The 17,965-nt window shown below is 44.7% G+C and overlaps 1 protein-coding gene across 2 annotated transcripts in view; it reads left to right on the forward strand.

Moving 5' to 3' along the window:
• Positions 1-6,358: 6,358 nt before the first annotated feature.
• The window catches only part of CRADD (CARD and death domain containing adaptor protein), a 75,764-nt gene continuing 64,157 nt past the window's right edge, over positions 6,359-17,965 (forward strand). The window contains exons 1-2 of one of the 2 annotated variants that reach the window (XM_084289503.1): positions 6,359-6,515; positions 9,446-9,751. In XM_084289503.1, the coding sequence (XP_084145629.1) occupies positions 9,454-9,751 (298 nt within the window). In that variant the 5' untranslated portion in view covers positions 6,359-6,515; positions 9,446-9,453. Of the gene's footprint in view, positions 6,516-7,901; positions 7,946-9,445; positions 9,752-17,965 lie in introns of those variants that run through there. The other variant, XM_084289504.1, reaches the window with a different exon arrangement.

Consider the following 17,965-nt stretch of genomic DNA (forward strand, 5'->3'; position numbering starts at 1 on the left):
TTTTCTATTCAAGAGCTTTTTCTTGTATCCCTCATAAAATTCCTATGGACTTTTCCTTTGGATATAAGCTTAGGATTTAGCAGAAAGTCAGTTGAGTTGTGTCACTGCTTTGTTCTTCTTCATCCCAAGCACATGACGGGAACGAGAAGAGACTTTCAGACGTGGGTCTACCCGTCATCTGAAGTAGAGCAAAACAAAACCTCTGCTGACTTTGCTATCACTAAAATAAATCTAGGTATCAAAGTGACTGCTGGAGGAAATAACGGCTTGAGAGATGCTAAAGTGTCTGTTACCAGTTTTCAGTAGTTGTAAGAAACTTCTCTGTCAGAGGGGGGATTAAAAAACTGAAAACTGCAGGAATAAAGGAAAGGTTTAGTAGGTAAAACATACAATTTCCAGGATAGCTAGCAGTTACTTAGCGGGGTCTGTATGCAAAAGGCGGTGGGGATGACGAGCTCCGGGGGTATCTCCCGGAAACCTCCTCTTCCTCAGTGCTAACCTCAGCAGGTCCCAGTATGCTGCTAAGCCCTTCGCACGGCTGGAAGTGCCTGGAAACAGCATTCCTCTGACACATAACTTCAGATCACCCAGACCCAAGCTCACTTTACAACACCATGGCGGTTTGCCACGGTATTGCTCAAACGGGCTCTTTTCCACAATGGGCTGAAGATCAGCCAAAGACACTGGAAGGCAGCGCCGCTGTTACGGGGCTGCGAAGGGCGGTGGGGCCAGACACCGCCGGCCAGCATCGGCCCCACGTCTGACCGGGGGCACGCTGCAGGCAACAGGGAAGGGCACAGCACGTGGGGACCCTGCTCTGACAACGGGGACAGAGGGCAGGAGGGACAGTTCCTGCGAGAGGTGGCACTTGGCAGGAGATGTGTGTGAGGAGCTAAGCCGCAGGAGCGCAGATGGGGCTATGGTGCTCTGGTAGAGATCAGAAGTCGAGGGAGGGGAGGCAAGTGTCAGCACACGATTGTAAAGCACATACAAAGAAAGTCTGGCTAGCTAACTCAACTTCAGGGGAAAAAAGAAAAAAAAAAAAAAAAAAAAAAAAAAAGCTTATAGCAAAACCAGTCTGTCCTGGTCCCAGGGTTGCCAAGGGGATGAGGGATTAACTGTGTTTATTTATCAGGTTATCTTTAGGGGCTCGAAGTAGCCAGTTCCTCTGAGAAAGTCTATGGGAATGTAAAAACACAGCACAGGAATTACTCTGTTTAATCTCCTTGATAAACTGTGGCTTTTATTCTGCTTAAATCCTATTAAAAAAAAAAAAAAAAAAAAAAGATTGCACCCTTTTATTAATATTTAATTTTATTTTATTACTATTTGTTGTTGGTATTGCTTTTTCCCCAGAGTTGGAGCCACTAGCTCTCCAGGAACTGAAATACCAAAATAATATCATTACTTTCTGTGACACAAAGGAGGAAAAAAACTGCAGGAGCAAAAGCTGCTTAGATTAGCATAAGAAAGAGGCTGGCAGTTACTTGAAAAGAGTTGCAGTAGGAAATACTCAGGAAACTCAGCGTTGCTTGCTGCACAGAACAAAATACATTAAAAAAATCCCCAAATTCAATGTGCCTGCCTTAATTTCTTTTTCATCAGCAGGCAGGGTTTATGCAAGTCAAACCTTGTGTTTTCAGACCAATTGCTACATAATTGGTGTTTTGTAGCTGAGGACTGCAGTTGGGTGCACTGTCAGTTAACAAATGGCAACGCAGAGGTACGGTAAACGTGGGAAAGATTGAAAGCCCAAATTCTTCTGCAAATTCAAGCTGCAAATTCTTCTTTCTACTTTACTGAAGTTATTGTTTCTCAGACTTTAGATCAGGCTTGGTAACCAGAATTGTAGCAGAAACAGCTGCGAGATGGACATTTGAAAGCTGTAAACTCGCTTTTCACAATGCTTCGTTAGAAGTTAATTGTGCCTCTTCAGGTTGCAGCCCCCAACCCGGATCTGTCCAGCTGCAGCTCTGCACCCACACTCTGTCTGTCCCAGTGGCAATGCCCAGCCTGGAGGGGTTCCTCTGAACGCCTCAACTCCACACCAGGCAGTTGCTTTTTTCTCTCATTTTTCTCACCTAGAGCATTGCCTATTGACAGTCTGCAGGGCAGGGGAAATTGGGGATCAGCTGGTAGTGTTTATGGAAATTTTAGCTGCCTCGCCTGCTTTTCAGAAGAACAATATTAAGTGTGACTGAGCCTGTACTAGTTGCAGTTCCCATATCTACAAAGCGGGAGGCGAGCTTAACATTTCGTAGTTTTTCAGTGTGGGGCGAGGAGTTGCTTGCCTTTCAGTTACCACTGACAGCATTTAAGCCACGGCGATGGTGATATTGCTGAGTGGCTGCCTTGCTCAGCAGAGAGAAGAGAATAAGTTAGGGAAGGCAGCTTCTTGTCTGCCTCCACTGCGGTGGAAGTGGCATCACAGCTCCTCTGGGAGCTGAAGCACTGCGGGCGGAAACCGAGAGCGAGAAGATAACTGCTTTCTGGAAACTCATCTGTTTCCTTTACGTCCCCCGATGGAAGATGCAGTGCCCACTTCAGGCGGCCGAGCCAGCCCCCCGTCAGCACAAACGCCACAGGTTTCGTTTTGAAAGGGAAGAAAATCGAGTGCGAGGACTGTTAATCGAAGGGTATTTTTTGTTTGGAAACAGGACATATGGAAGAAGTCTGAGCAGTGGCAAATCCTTGGATAGGCTACCTGCAAAAACTTTCCATGAATCATTACTAGCTCGTCAAATACTTAACCTGAAAGTATGAGCCTTTAAAAATAGATGTGCTCTATATGGGCTTGTCCAGCTCAAAGCCTGGGAAAGAAGCAGTGGATGACAAAAATCAGTAGTTATTCTCCTCTCAAATAAAACCAATCTCCCTGGCTTTATCCAAAATGCTAGACACTCATTTCATATGCTGTAATTTGCAAACAAAAGAAGTTCATTTTATGATAGGGTTTCAGGCTTGAATCTTAAATTCCGTTTACTTATTTGTCAGTATTTAATTTTCAGAATAATTTGTTAATTTCTTTGTTCTCCCATAAGTAAAATGCTTGCTTTACATAAAAGAAAAAAAAAGTTTCAAAAGTCTGGACTACTTAGAGGCTTTCAGTATTTCCAACTGTCTCCTGAAAGCATCTTTAAATTAAACTTCAAAAACAAACAGAGAACTACATTAATTCATATGCTTCAAGAAAATGGACTAAAAATTCCTTGCAGGAGAAATACTGGGTCACATTTTGCAAATATGCATCGCAGGTTTTTTTATTCCGATTCACTGCAGAGGTTCCTTTTCTCTGGAATGAATGTGCCGGTTTCACATTTGATGCCTGCCTCTTTTCTCAGAGCTATCCCACTTACAGCTTTTGGCCAGGGATTGTTAGCACCAAGCAGCACTAGGAGCTGTTAAGGCAGTACTGCTAAAAACCACCTTTTTTCTTATCGAAACGAATGTAAATGTATGGGCACTACACGGTCACTTCAGACCCCAGTGCTTTAATGGTTTGAAACTCTCTGTGCTACATTTCACCTCCATGCTGGATGTGCCTTTTAATAAAACAACACTTTTAACAACTTCTGTGACGTGTCACCTCCGTTTTATGCCCACTGCTCTCTTTGAAGTGCATTAATTCGAAGCCTTTACCATTTCAATGAGGGGGAACTTAGGAAGAGGTGTGGGTCCAGCCTGGCACCCCCTCGCAGCAGTGAGGAGCTGCAGGTGCCGGCAGGGAGGTGAGGCGTTGCCGCTGCCCCCAGCGCCCCGCCGGGCACCAGCCTGGCCTTTGGTGGCTGGTGCAGGACAAGATGCTGGCATTTGGGAGGGTCATGAAGCGGGGTGAGGGTGAGGAAGAGGATGGGGAGGAAGAGGATGGGGGAGGAAGGGCAGGGAGCGCTGCCTGCACAGGCGGTGGGTGGCAGTGCCTCACAGAACCTTCTTCTGCCTCTCAGGCCACAGAGCTTGGGCCGCCCTGCCTCCTATTTTAACAGTGCTCTTGAGATGCATCACAGTCAGAAATGTTCTGTGCTCGTCTTTCCAAAGACGACAGTCAGCCATATAATATATGTTTCTTTTTTCCGTCTTCATTTCGGAGGTTTTGTGAGAGATTTAGCCAATTAGATGTGTTTTTAATAAACAAATCTAGAGACTCATATTTCTTTTCTTTTGTCCATAAAGTTGGAATGCTGTCCTACAGACAATTGGAAACAGCATAGTCCTAATAGATTAAATCTGGTTGCACGAGTTTTAAAAACACAATTTGGCTCTCGTTATCAGCAGAAACAAATTAGTATGCAGAAAACAAAGAAAATGCATACATGCTACGATGGAGCTTAACTCTAATTAGCATAGAGGATCCTCTCAAAAGCTTTTTTTTTTTTTTTTATTTAATAAGCTTATTATACTTGAACAGAGTTTCTAAAAAGATTTGGGATTTTTAAGTGAGCTTTAAAATGTATGTGGTAAATTTAAAAATGTGGCATTCTGATCTGGAATAAGACACGTGTAAAAAAGAATAGCGTTGTCAGAAGAGATACCACTTAGCCTGGCTTCCACAGGTTTGGACTCACTACGCTGATTCAGCAGTCCACAGAAGCGTGGCCTGAAGCCCCCTGGTGATTCCCCCCTATACAGAACCACAGTGAACAAGGTTTTAGGTTCAAAGTCTGATGTGCAGGATTGACAGTGGCCCATTGATCTACACAGGCTAGGAAATACTTCTGTAGTCTGCATGTTTAGCCAAGTTTAGTGTTCAGATCTGAGCAGAGATAGCGGGGAATGGAGCTGAACCCAACCTGGCTCAAGTATTTTTTTCCCCTAAAACTGGAATGGAACTGAACCATTCTTTTGAAGTTTTGTTGAACTTGGACCAGACCTGGAGGAACTGTGGACAGAGCTGAACCCAAGCAGAACTGAAACAAAAAGTTTAAGAGCTTGTCTCCTTGGACTTGAGGTATTTACCTGTGTGCATCCTTGTTCTGTAGCAGCAGTGTAAGCACAGAGCATAATGAACACCTGGCTTGTATCCATTGATCAACCTGAACCACTGGTAGTGCATTTACAGATCCCATCACTCACAAACCAGTGGAAGGAAAAGGAAACACCAGATTTTCCCCTTAATGAGACTTGGACCTCTGCTGCTATCCTCTTCCTTCCGAGGCTTATCTGTTTCCTTTCACCACTCTCCTTCTTTGCATGTTTAGACTGCAAGCAAAGACGTGACTAATGCTGGCTGCACTAAAGACAACGAGGCTGCGGCTATTTATGTGAGTGGGAACCGGAGTTGCTCCATGCATATCCATATGTTTTGCTAACTTTCTAAGATATTCTTGGACAGTATAAAACAAATAATCATAGCTGCCTCATCTGGCAAAAAGACGGAGTAAATGCAAGTTATGTAACTGCTTGCATTTTCTGGTTTAAAATGTAGGTGCGGTATTGGCAATTAAGTACGGCTGCCAGGTGACATCTCAAGTCTCCAAGTTTGGTCACTCCAAGTCTAGAGATAACACAGTTCCTTAGACGGTGACTAGAAATGGGGAAAGAAAAAATCCAAACCTTGGCAGTCAGAGAGGCAGTAAGTTAAAAAGCAAACTATCTGTAGTGATGCAGCCTGCGCTGAGGGATGATCTTATAGATCGACTGCGGTGCTCCCTGCTCCCTGGTGTCAGCTCGCATCGTTTACAAGTGTATTTTCTCGCAGCCAGCGTTACAAACCGCCCATGACATGAAGGTTTAAAGGCTGCACTTTGGCTACCGCAGCACGGTTTGTTACCGCTGACGGCGCGCTGCGTGCTCCCGGCGTGCACTACGGACACAGCACACAGATCCAGAGCCGGTCTTCCCAGAAGACCAACGCGTGCCCGGGACAAAAGCATTTACCTTGGCTTAGCGGATGCATTGGAGTAAGATACAGCCCATCAATTACTGAATAAGATGTAATATACCAGTTATTGGATAAGGTATAGCCCATCAATTATTGAATGAGATGTAACCTATCGAATACAACCTATCGAATATTCAATAAGATATAATCCAGCGATTACTGAATAACATACAACCATTTAAAAGCCGCCCAGAGCCCTCGCACGAAGTTTATTACCTGACTCACACACACACACACACTCACACGTTAATTTACCCGGTGCCTGCCCCCGCCGCTCAGGTGCCGCCCCACACCCCGCAGATCCCCCCCGGCGCTGCGCACACCCCGGCGGTCGGTGGCCGGGCTCCTGCCGGATCCCTGAGCCCCGGTCCCGTCCCGTCCCGTCCCGTCCCGTCCCGTCCCGTCCCCCCTCAGCCTCCGGCCGCCCCCGGGGCCGGGCTCCCCGCCTCGCCTCCCGCCCGCCCGCCGCGCTGCCCACAACCGACATGGCGGCGGTGGCGCCCCCCCGCCCTTCCCCGGCCGGCCCGCGGCGCGGGAGGCGGTGGTGGCGGCGTCTTCCGGCGGAGCCCTCACCAAAGATGGTGGCGCCCGAGCGGGCCCGGCGGGGGCGCCGCCGGTAGCTCCCCGCTGCCCTCCCGTAAGTACGGGGCGGAGACGGGGGCGCGGGGCTCCCCCCGCCGCCCGGGGGCCTCGCTCCCTCTGCTCCGCCGCGGGGCCGTGCCCTGCCCTGCTCTGCCCTGCTGTGCTGTGCTGTGCCGTGCTGTGCCGTGCCGGGCGGCGAGCGGCAGCTGCTGGGCGGGGGGAGCCACCGGGGACTGGGGGGGGCAGGTTTGGGGCTGGCGGCCCCGGGGGGTGCGTGAGGTGCGGGGACGGGGCGGGGGCTGTGCGCGGTCCGCGTACTTGGCAGGTGTGCCCGGTAAATGTGGCCCTGCCGTAAGCCCCTGGGCTCCGCGGTCTGTAGGAGCGTGCAGGGGAGGTGTGAGCAATGTCCCCTCCTGGCCACGCCGGGCTCTCGTCCCTCCGTGTGCCCCCCAGCACCGCAGTCTCCAGGGGAAATGTACCCGGGAGCTCGCTGTGGGGCTCTAGAGGCAGCCGGTGATTGATGTTAGCCGGAGCCGTTTCCCTTTCGCATTAAACTCCGGCCCTACACTTAGGTGCACCGAAATCCTGATAACGCCGCCCTATCTGGCCCTGCAGTTCCTGAATCAGACACTTCCTCCTCGTGGCAAACACACATCAAGAAGCACTTAATCTTTTAAAAGACCCTAAATATCAAAAACGCCGCATCCTGGAAGGTGTGCTGGGCCGGTGGCCTTGGCGTTGAGCAGCCCCGCAGGCTTTTAACACCTGGGCTGGGCTCGCTCTGAAGCCCGTGGGCCAAATGTCTTTTTCAGCAGGAATTTCCACCCCGCTTTCGTAACTCAGCAGGCATTGCCTGGCGCATGAAGGTGCAAACTGGGACGCTGTGAAAAGGCTTACGCTTGAGAAGCACTGGCCACAAGGAAGGGGAGCTGGGCATGTGTTAGGCAGTGCCCAGGGACCTCGTTTCTCCTCCCTCAGTACCTGGGTGAGGTTCTCGGGCTGGGACTTTGGGTGGCCCATGCCAAGGGTGAAGCAGGAGGGTTACGTAGCGTTGGAAAGAGTTTCCTGCCTGGGTTTAGGTAAGGCCGTCTGAGCTGTGGCTGGGTGCCGGGCTTGAACTCTGCAAGCACTTTGGTGAGCTCGCAAGCAGACAGGGAGTTCTGGAAAGAAGAAATTGCAGGGATCTGCTTTCTGATTTTATTTTATTTTTTCTGATTTTGCTGTAGTCTGGTAAGTGCCTCCAAAAGGAGCTCATGTTAGAGACTGGAATCTTGAGTTTCACCCGTTTAAAGTGAGCATCCTAATGTCAGATGAGATACCCAGTTCTCTTTTTTTTTGCCTACTGTTTTTCTGTCTCCTTGCTTTCACTGTCATCTTACTCTGTGTCAGAGTTTGGTGTTTGAGCTATGCCTAGCAAACCAGGCCTTTTAAAGGACATGTGCCAGGAGAGCTGCTGTTCAATTCCGAGATGACCCCAGACAGAAGGTGAGCACCTCAAAATTCAGGTCAGCACAGAAAAACACACTGGGTGACCTCCTGGGAAGCTGCCATCCAGCATTTCTTTCAGCACTCAGGGAAAGCATTTTCAGAAAGTGCCTTTATCAGGGGGAGCCACAGATGGGGTTTTCCAGTCTCTTTTTTTTTGGCCGTAGGCTCTTGCATTCTGTCCAGAATGCCACTTATGTGCCTATATGTTCTGTTGATTACCTGCCCTAAATTTCAACAATCAGGCCGTGTAGGCTTGTCTTTCATGGGGTCTTGGGAGTCAGTAGGCATCTGACAATATAAAGACTTTAGGTCTCTTACAAAAGCTTTGAGAACCTTGATCTCTCCCTGTGTCCTTAAGCTGAATGAAGTGCAGTTCCTGCAAGGTCAGGCTGTCAGTACAGCAGCTTCTGGTTTAATCACCAGAAAATCTCTTAGTAATCACATTCAACACCTGCTACTTTTTTTTTTTGACTTCATGATTTAGTCATGAGAAAATATTTAATTGTATTACTAAGTAATTTTCCTTTTCAAGTGCCATTAATGGTCCTGGGGATATGTTTGTCATTAAGGACTAGACTAGACATCTTGATTCAGTTCCTAGCTCTGGCACTGAGTCCTGATGTGATCTTGGATGAGCTGCTTGGTCTCTCTGGACCTTGATTCGTCTTCTGTAGAGTGGCTATAAAATGCATCTTTTCCAGCTTTTGTCTAGTCAGTGTTAGTCAAGTGAAATGGAAGCTGGCAGACGGCACCCGACTGCTTCCTATAAACACATTAGAAGGGCAAATACCAGCGAGGGAGAGGAGCTGTCTAAGCTAAAGAACAGGATTGGCAGCAAAAACGCCTATAAATAGAAGATGAATAAATTTAAGATGGAAATTTGGGGGAGAGATCTCACCATCAGATCTGTCGATTCCTAGAACAGCCCTCCAGGATGAGCGAGGGGAGAGGGCAACCTGCTGCATGAGGTCTGTTTCCACCCTGGCTACAAGTAAAATGTCTTGCGCAGGCCAGGGCTACCTGCTGGCTCTGCTGCCGGCTGGCTGCGCTGCGCCTCGCCGTCCTGCTGCTGCTGCACTGCGGCAGCAACGGAGCAGCCGTCACGTCTCAGACGCTGGGGACAGGTCGTGTGGCATCTCTTTAACTTCCTGGGGATAGAGTCTTTTTTGGACTGGCAGACATGCCAGCTGCTTTGGTGTGGACCTTGACCAGGTAGCGAGTGGGGTGTTTTGGCAAGGTTTTTGCTCCAGCCAAGCACTGGTCTTCACAGTGCCAAAGGTTCTCTCTAATATTTCCCAGAAGTGGCAGCGTTTTAGCTTGTCAGACAGCGTAATCTGAGCAGAGAGAAGATGGTGGGGACCATGAGCAGTTTTCCCAGGTTGGTGATTCTGAGTCTGGCATATTTTTTTTCTAAAGGTTTTTGGGTATCAGACATCACTTCTGGGTGTTCAGGGTTGTATTTTAATCTCCATGCCTTGCCCTTTACTCATGCTCTAGGTTGCCAGATGGATGCCAGAGACAAGCAGCTTTTACGCTCCCTGCGCCTGGAGCTCTGTACGGAGGTGCTGGTGGACGGACTGGTTATTCAGTATCTCTACCAAGAAGGGATTCTCACAGACAGTCACGTTCAAGAGATAAAATCCCAAACCACAAGTCAAAGGAAAACCATGATGCTCCTTGACATTCTCCCTACTAGAGGACCTAAAGCTTTTGATGCATTCTTGGAGTCCTTACAGGAGTTCCCGTGGGTTAAAGACAAGCTGAAGGCAAAGCGTAAGGAAATGACAGTACAAGATCCTGCAGGTAAGGCCAGGGTTGTTGTTGCTGGTGTTTTCTAGCTTATTCTCAAGCTGTGGCTTTGAAAGTATTGAACATACCCAGTAATTTCAAGTTATGCATCATACAGATACAGAGCGTGATAGCGCCACGGGGCACAGCCTGAATTTCCTGGAACCAGCCAGATGCCAGGAAGCGTTGCAAAGTTTGGGGTGTGAGCAAGCCTGAGTTTCTGGATGTGGGGAGACAGCAGCTCTTCTACAGCTGCCTTTGGAGAGTCTGAGATGTAGGAGGACCCAGGCTCCGTTACTACAAAGGGAATGGGCTATAAAAAGTAATTTTCCTTAGCTGAACAGCGGTCTCTTCACCATCCATACCTGATTAATGTGTGCTTTATGTATGTTTTACGGTGTTTTGTTTCTGGACTGACAGAATTTTTATTTACTTGACTTTATTGTTATGATTTTAATGTTGTTTTAATTTATTTAGCAGCATATACTAATTAAGAATTATGTGCTTTATTGTGTTTATTGGAGTGCAAATGTCTAGTGTTATTACCTCCAAAATTACTAGCTCTTGCTTAGTATTAAAAAAAAGTTTAGGAGCTAACCTAGTGGATGTTTTAAAATCTTATTTAGTCAAATCCCTGTTTTTCTGATATTTAAATGTAGTTCTAAAATGAATTTTCTGGATTGATCTTCATTCCAAAGTGGTTTCTTTCCCAATATGTGCATGCAATTATTGACCTGTTTTCAAGTCAAGAAGACTGCTTAAAATACATTCTTCTTGCCCTATTTTCTTATAACATGCATTCGTTGTTAAATAGGAGTAGGTAATGACAGTTAAATAGTGAAGTAGTTCTCATTTGGGAACATTACTTGTCACTAACCTTCCTTCCTTCCCCTCCAAGCCTCCCCCCACCCCATTTGGATTTGGTCACATTAGGATGCATGTGATGTGTGATTTTTCCAGTGTCAGTGTGCTTTGCGTGAGTCTCTAAGCTTGGGAAGGAAGATGTGTGACTCAGGACTGTTGAACATCATGTGCACCTGCGTCCGAATTAGCTGCACACTCAAGAACGTTTTGTCAAGATCTGCTGGACAAATGTGGCATGATTTTACCTTAGGACATTTTTACAGAATATCACCACAGCTTGTTGCTCTGTTGGGCCTCTGTGGAGGTTGCTTTACACTTGCTCCACAGCTGCAGGGATGGTAAATAATCTTCAGAACTTTTTGTAGACCAAATATTGTGCGCTGCCCATGGGTGAAAACACCGTGAGCTGTCAGCACAACGCAAACTTGTGGTGTTGAAAGCTGTTGCTGTTATGACAGATCCTGTCATGCTCATGCTCTTTATTTGCCGTACAAATCAGTGTGTGTGTTTGCTAATTGCCGGTTAAGCTGTTGAATAATCCTTACAGTTCCACAAAAACACACACAGCCATCGAGTACAGTCAAGGTCCTGTATTTTGTTACTCGAAAAATTGTTTCTGCTTTTATTCTTTCGACTGTTCTGTGGATTGCTTGTTCCTGATATATTGCGATTAACGTGCTGTATTTATGCATATCAGGTTCTCTGGTTTCGAGTGGGTTGACTGTACTTGATGTTGCCAAATCTTGTGTATGAATTAGAGAAGATTTCCAGATTAGATCAAAGGTTACTGTTATTTTTACTGTGGCAATGCAGAGTGTAAGAACAGGATAAGAGGCAGATAGCCAAGTCTGTTTTAATATTTGGGCATATTCTTTAGAAGCCAGAGAAAGAGAGCACCATCTGGGTCCTAATAAATGATGAGTGTGCCCTGAAATGAATTGGAAACTATGGTGACATCACCGCGGCTGATTACATGCAAGAAAATGTGGTTTGGGATAAAAAGCCTCGCTTTGCATTCTAAACAACAAACTTGTAAGCTTTTGTCTCACCAGAGTACTTGAGCATATGCTTGGCTTTAAGCATGGAAAAAGCCATTGGCTCTAATAAAACTGTAAGCATGCTTAAAATTAAATGTATTCTTTAGTGCCATGCTAGATAACTTCTACCTTATTGGAAACAGTTCTTATAAATGGTGATTTGTCACTGGCAATTTGTTCTAAAGAATCTATTTGTAATGAGAAGAGCCTTCTATGTACATGCTACATTTTTTTTTAAACCAGAAGACTTAAAAAATTGAAATTGGTTTCATGGCCCCAGATTTTTAAGTCTTTATTCCTTCCAATCATGCATACTTATGGAAATCACATGCCTGCTGTTCACTTGTTTATGCTCAATTAAAATTCTGTTTACTCAAGCAAAATATTCTCAGTTTTTGCAGATCTTCTGCAGGATTAAGGACTGATGGCAAGTTGTTCCTTGAAGGAAGGTTTTATTTTGTAGTCTTTCATTTCTTACTGACTACATGCAGTATTTTTAAAGTCAATACAGGTATCCTATTACTTTATCTGTACGTGAAAACTCTGGCACATGCACAGTGATTTTTCTCTGTTGGCCTTTGAATTATTGTGCATTTGGTTCAAACAGCTCAGGCTTTCTGTCTTTTCTGTGGATCGGCTGAGAAATATATTTTGTTGGTTCCCATTTAAAAAAAAAAAATCACAACTGTAATTGTTAAGAAGCTTTTAATTTATTTTCTTCCCCTAGTAAAAGCAAAACAAACAAAAACAACCAAAGTAAACAGGACTTTCAGAAGAACAGAAATAAAAACATTTTTGGTGATGCAGTGCAATTATGATCTGGTGGACTGAGAGCTATGAAATGGAAGCCAAAGTCTGAGACGTAAACAAGACGCTGCCACTGACTCATCGTGAGGCTTGGGCATATTATTTTAAGACGATGGATTTGTCGATTCACAATTTGTGCAACGTGGTGTGATGTTCATGGAACAGCACAGAGCATGACTGTAAATTGGCCCACGGTTCAACCCAGGGTATGCTGTTTGGCTGCTTGCAAATAAATGAGCCTTAAAAGCTTTGACATACTGAGTTTTATTGCTTAATATCAGTTTGACTAAAAAATAATAGTTCTATATGCTGTTAGCTACTGTAGTTATGAGGAGCACAGAAGACACCCTAATTCTGCAGAGCATGAGGAACAGTTTCCACTGGAATCAGGAGCGTGACATGCAGGCAGGTAGGGCTACTTCTGTCCATATAAATGCAGCAAAGAGACCCCCGGTTGCTTCCCCTTGCTTGTTTACTTTATGCATAGAGCAGCCTTTTGACTAGGGGCACTTTTCTCCAGTCTTGTACAGTCCTGTCAGATGGCAAATGGCACATCTTGAGGAAACCTTTTCTTAAGGTAGGGAAAACATAACTGTAAGTCCCAAAAATGTCAGGAAGAAAACTGAGTGTGCTTTGGAGGTAAATATTTATGACTTTAAAAGATTTCAATAGGATAAGGGTGTGTTTCTAGCTTGTTTAAAAACCTGTGATAAAACAGTTCACCCTATGTGCAGTGTTATTGCAAAACTTACAAATCATCGTAAAGATCAACCACAGTTGTGAGCGTCTGTTTTTGAAGGTCATAACTTCTGCTGTAGTAAGAGTTAACAAAAATAGCGTCTGGTTCATTAGAAGACCATTGTTTTTTCTGCCCTAGTTTGGATAACTTTATGCCTTTGTCAGGAGCATAAATCTTCAATATAGTATTATAATTCCTCTGATAAACTACAGCTGTTGGCAACAAAATTCCATTCTTTCTAGGAACAGCACACAGTTACCCAATATTTTTTGCACTGAGTAAAATAATGTAAGCTTTGAAGGCATTTGTTTATCGGAGTGTTTTTCTAATCTCTCTTAGCTCAGGAATTTCTTCACTCAAGTATTATATTACTATATATACTTTATGTTGCTGTAAAATTATTTACTTCTACAAGTGTTAGTACTGCACCTCTTTGTAGTATAGATTATTTCTCCACTCCACAGGAAATCACAGCATATTGAGAAAGAGAAAAATGTGAGATACAGCGTTTGCCAGTGGAATTCTGCAGCAGCCGTTGCTATCCTGGCAAACATTAGTGAATTTGGGGCATGGAGTTACAGAATCATCTTGGAAAAGCTCTTTTGTCACAACAAGCAAGGAATATTTTCTAATGCATGATTTCTTTTTCTTTTTTTCTTTTTTTTTTTTTGTTGTTGTTGTGGTACATACTCAGCCATCTGCATTAGGATCCTGTTAGACTTGGGTGAGGCTTTTTATTTTGAACAGATTTTGGTGGGACTGGGTCTTTCCCTGGCTACATGTGGAGTGCATGTTTTTGTATAGCTCTGTAAAGCTTCGTGTTGTGTAACACTTTGGATGAAGCATGCAAATGCAAAAGAAAGCAGAACAAGTACTTTCGCTGAGAAAGCCATCCCCCCCTCCCCCCCAGCTTTACCAAAGTCCTTTTCCACATCTGGGTTGTAGATTTCTAAGAATTCTGATTCAAATGCAGCAGCTTTAGGACATGGGGAAGTTTAACATCTCTTCTTACCTTTTGTTGGCTGCTTCCTGACCTCTTCCTATCCTGCTTCCTCTCACCTCTAATGCAATGAGGAAACAGCCTGGTCTCTTGCCTTTTCCATTTGGATGTCAGATAGGAGAGCAGCAGAGAAATTCCTTTTCTCTCTCTAAAATGGTGGACAGAAGAGGGTGTTTTTTTCTTTCTTCTCTTTCCCTCCCCTCTCTTGTGTAGTCCAGTGACAGAAGAGGGAGTTTCCTCCCGTGAAGGAAAGGGATGGGCTTAGCAGTCTTGGCCGCACTGGACTGACCTGGAGATGAAGGAATGCCCCTGTGCCACATCCCAGTGCCTGGAGGCTGTGGAAACTGTTCTCTAGTTCTCTTGAGAGATTCAATTCCATCTTTGTAGGAGAATTTCCCAAACACTTTTCCATATTCCCATCTCCCCTGAAAATCGGGTGTTACATTTATGGCTTTGGCTTTGTTCGTGACCGCAGTGAGGTCTGTGAAGTCTGGCATTAAAGGTCTTCACACACACTCAATAAACAGCATACATCGTGATATGGACAAGTAATCAACTTCCCTGGTTCTGCAGAGTGTTCTGCATATATAGTTCGCTTCTAATGTGCATATGACTGTAAGATTTTTATTTTTTTATATACTTTAAGGAATATTTTCTTTGTTGCTTTTTTGCCATGTTCATAAGCAGCTGTGTTTATGCTGCTTATGTTTAAGTTTTTCACTTTGAGAAGCCTAAGTCATAGGCAGCGCTGATAAGAACTGTAGTTTCCTGCCTAGTCTCTTTCATACAAGTTAACAGAAGGATATAATCATACTTGGTGTCATCCTCAGTAACACAGATACGTGAGGCTAATAATAATAAAGATTTAATAAAATGTATAGTGCCCTGAAAACAGGAGAGGAGGAGTGACTTCTGTCAAGAGAGGTGTTTGGGCCAGCTGCACCTGATCAACAACTGCTCATAACCAGTGCCATTAGGAGCAAGCAATGGCTAACAGGGAATGGAGACGTCCATCTGCTGACCAGACCTGATGACTTCTGAGGCTTGCTGCTTCCCCAGGGGCTAGATCAGGGATATCAGAGAAATTACCAAGGCCTGTCTAATCATCAGACTTTGCTATTCTTTCATGTGGGCACTAGTAAAGTGGGAGAAAAAGAGAGAAAGCTTTGGGGGAACCTGATAGCAGCCTTCCAATGCCTGCAAAGAGAAAAGACATCAAGAAAAGACAGAGGCAGGATCTTCTCAGCAGTGTGTGGTGGGAAGATGAGAAGTGATGGGTGTTAGTTGGAATGGGAGGTTCTGACTGGCTATGAGGGGAAATTTTTTCATAGTAAGGACAGTCAGGAAGTGGAGCAGAGACCCAGAGAGCATGAGCAGTCTTCATCCTTGGAGGTTTTCAAGACCCAGCTGGATAGGATGCTGAGCAACATGGCATGATCTCAAGCTGACCCTGCTTTGAACAGGAGGTTGCCCATGAGACCTGAGGTCTCTTCCAAATTGAATTTTCCTAATATGCTATGAAGCCTTCTTAAAAGAGCACTTTTATTGCAGGCCCTGGTTCTCAGGGAATTTTAAGCACCCTGATACTTACTGGAAATGTGACACAGTAGTACAATGCAGAAGGTCTTTCGAGTGCAGAAGGAACAATATATTGATGAGTGGCCTAGATGGACTAAGGGAGGTGCTCTGCTGGCCTTGCTACTCACAGATGAGCAACAGTTCAGGGCTCTGCTAGTTAATGTCAGTCTTGGCTGCAGTTACCACACAGCACTGAAGTTTAAGATCCCGAGAGAAGTCAGGAAGGCATGTAGCAGAGCAAAGATCACGGACTTCACCTTGTTTGTGAAACTAATCAATTGAACACTGTAGGATAAAGTTCTGAAGGACAAAAGCGCCCAGGAGACCTGACTGATCATCAAGGAAAACGTCTTCAAAGCACGAAAAGAGTCCATTCCTATGTGCACAAAAAAAAAACAGCACAAAAACCAGGCATGGCAGGAGGCTGGTTTGGCTGTAAGGGGAACTTCCAACTGAGCTCATGATAAAACTACTACCTCTGCGGATGACAGGAATAGATTTTGTTTAATTTGAGTTAACCAAGGCTTTCCACATGGTCTCTTAGCATTCCAGTTGGGAACGTATGGTGTCTGAATGGGTGGACTGCATGGTAAGTGGATAAAAGCTGGACCACTAGGCTCAAAGGATGGTGGTCAGTAGTTAATTAATCAATTCTCTCTCCATTTTCCTCCTTAACTTGCATCATGGTATGATAAAATCATGCCAGCGTTTTATATTTCCAAAACCATGCATAGTTGCAGTCCTCTATGATCCTTGAAATCTTTTGTTAATTATTGCCAGCTTCCCACTGTTGGTCTTGTCTCAGAATGTGGCATGGGAACCACTGAAAATGCTTTGTGCAGACAATAATCATTGTTTTCCAGAACAGAGGGGAAATGCTCTACTAAGGGCCTGATCCTACAGCTTGATAAAGCCAGTTATAAACTTAAAAAACAAATAAACAATCAAACAAACATGGAGATGTAGCTGTTATTTTTGCATTATGTTATCAGTATAGGCATTCTGTTGATATAAATTAATGCCTCTTGGTGTCTATGGGCACACACTAGTATTTACTTCAGAGTAATTGAGAGAAGTTCCTACTTAAGAATTATTAGACTTCTTTTCACAAGATTTTTCTTCATGGATATTTTCCTTCAGAGCTGTCCGGCTTGTATTTTAACACTTCCAGAATTGCCTTGGAGCTTTATCTGGAAATGCTTGTATAATCCTGGTAGTCCCGTTGTGGGGGGAAATCTATTGTCTTTTATAAAATAAGACTGGTAAGTCTGTTTTTAAGAAGAAACTGAAAAACAAACACACCCACCTTAGCCTGCATGTGTTGTGGTGGCTAGATGGCTGTCCAGAGTCAGTAAAAACATTAACTAGTGCCTCACAGGGAAAGCCTGGCTTCTCTAAGGTCATGGGCCAGGCTCCTGGTGACTAGATCAGGGCCGCTGATAACTTGATGATCAAGGACACTTATGATCTTACCACTGATGACTGAGATGTTCTCTCCACTGAAGGAGTGGATACACTGCTCTCCTCCCTATGCTGACACTATGTCTCGTCCTTCAAAACAACGTCACTTCTGCAGCTGAATAGCTATTACTAGTTCAGACCCCATGTGCTGTGGCATTTTGCCTGTTGACTGAGAAGATCAGCAGTGATGTGACTTCCTTCTCACTTGGAAATGTCACTTGTATGACAAAGGTCAGGAAGCTTCTCTAAGATACAGTTAATTATTTATGGTTGTTGTATCTTGAAGTCCTCCCTGCTTTGCCATACTTAACTAAGCTTTCCTCGCAGATTTGTTCACTTGGTTTTGGTCATATTTGTGAATTAGAATTAGAGCAACCAAGCAGCATTCATTGTAACTTCAGAGGGATGCAGCTGCACTTTATCTTGTTAGATTTAAGATTCTGTACACAAGACTTTTAAAGCCAATTTTTATCTATTTGGCAATTGTCTGTGTAAACAGAAAACCAGTCTTGTTGCTTTTTTTAGCCATTGAACCATTGTTCCATTATACAGTCAGATTTTCTTTTTAAAGTTTTCTCCCTGCTCTCTTTGTCTGTAAATAGGTTTGCGTTCCCTCACATGTTGACAAGAAGTTGTACATGTGTTTGATAAACATCTCTGTTTCACAGTGCTATGAACTGAAGTGAAGCTTCAGTGTTTCTTCCAATCTACATTTAGAGGAGGAGTTGATTTGATTTATATTA

This window comes from Netta rufina, assembly GCF_964035555.1.
Source record: "Netta rufina genome assembly, chromosome: 1".
NCBI lineage: Eukaryota > Metazoa > Chordata > Aves > Anseriformes > Anatidae > Netta > Netta rufina.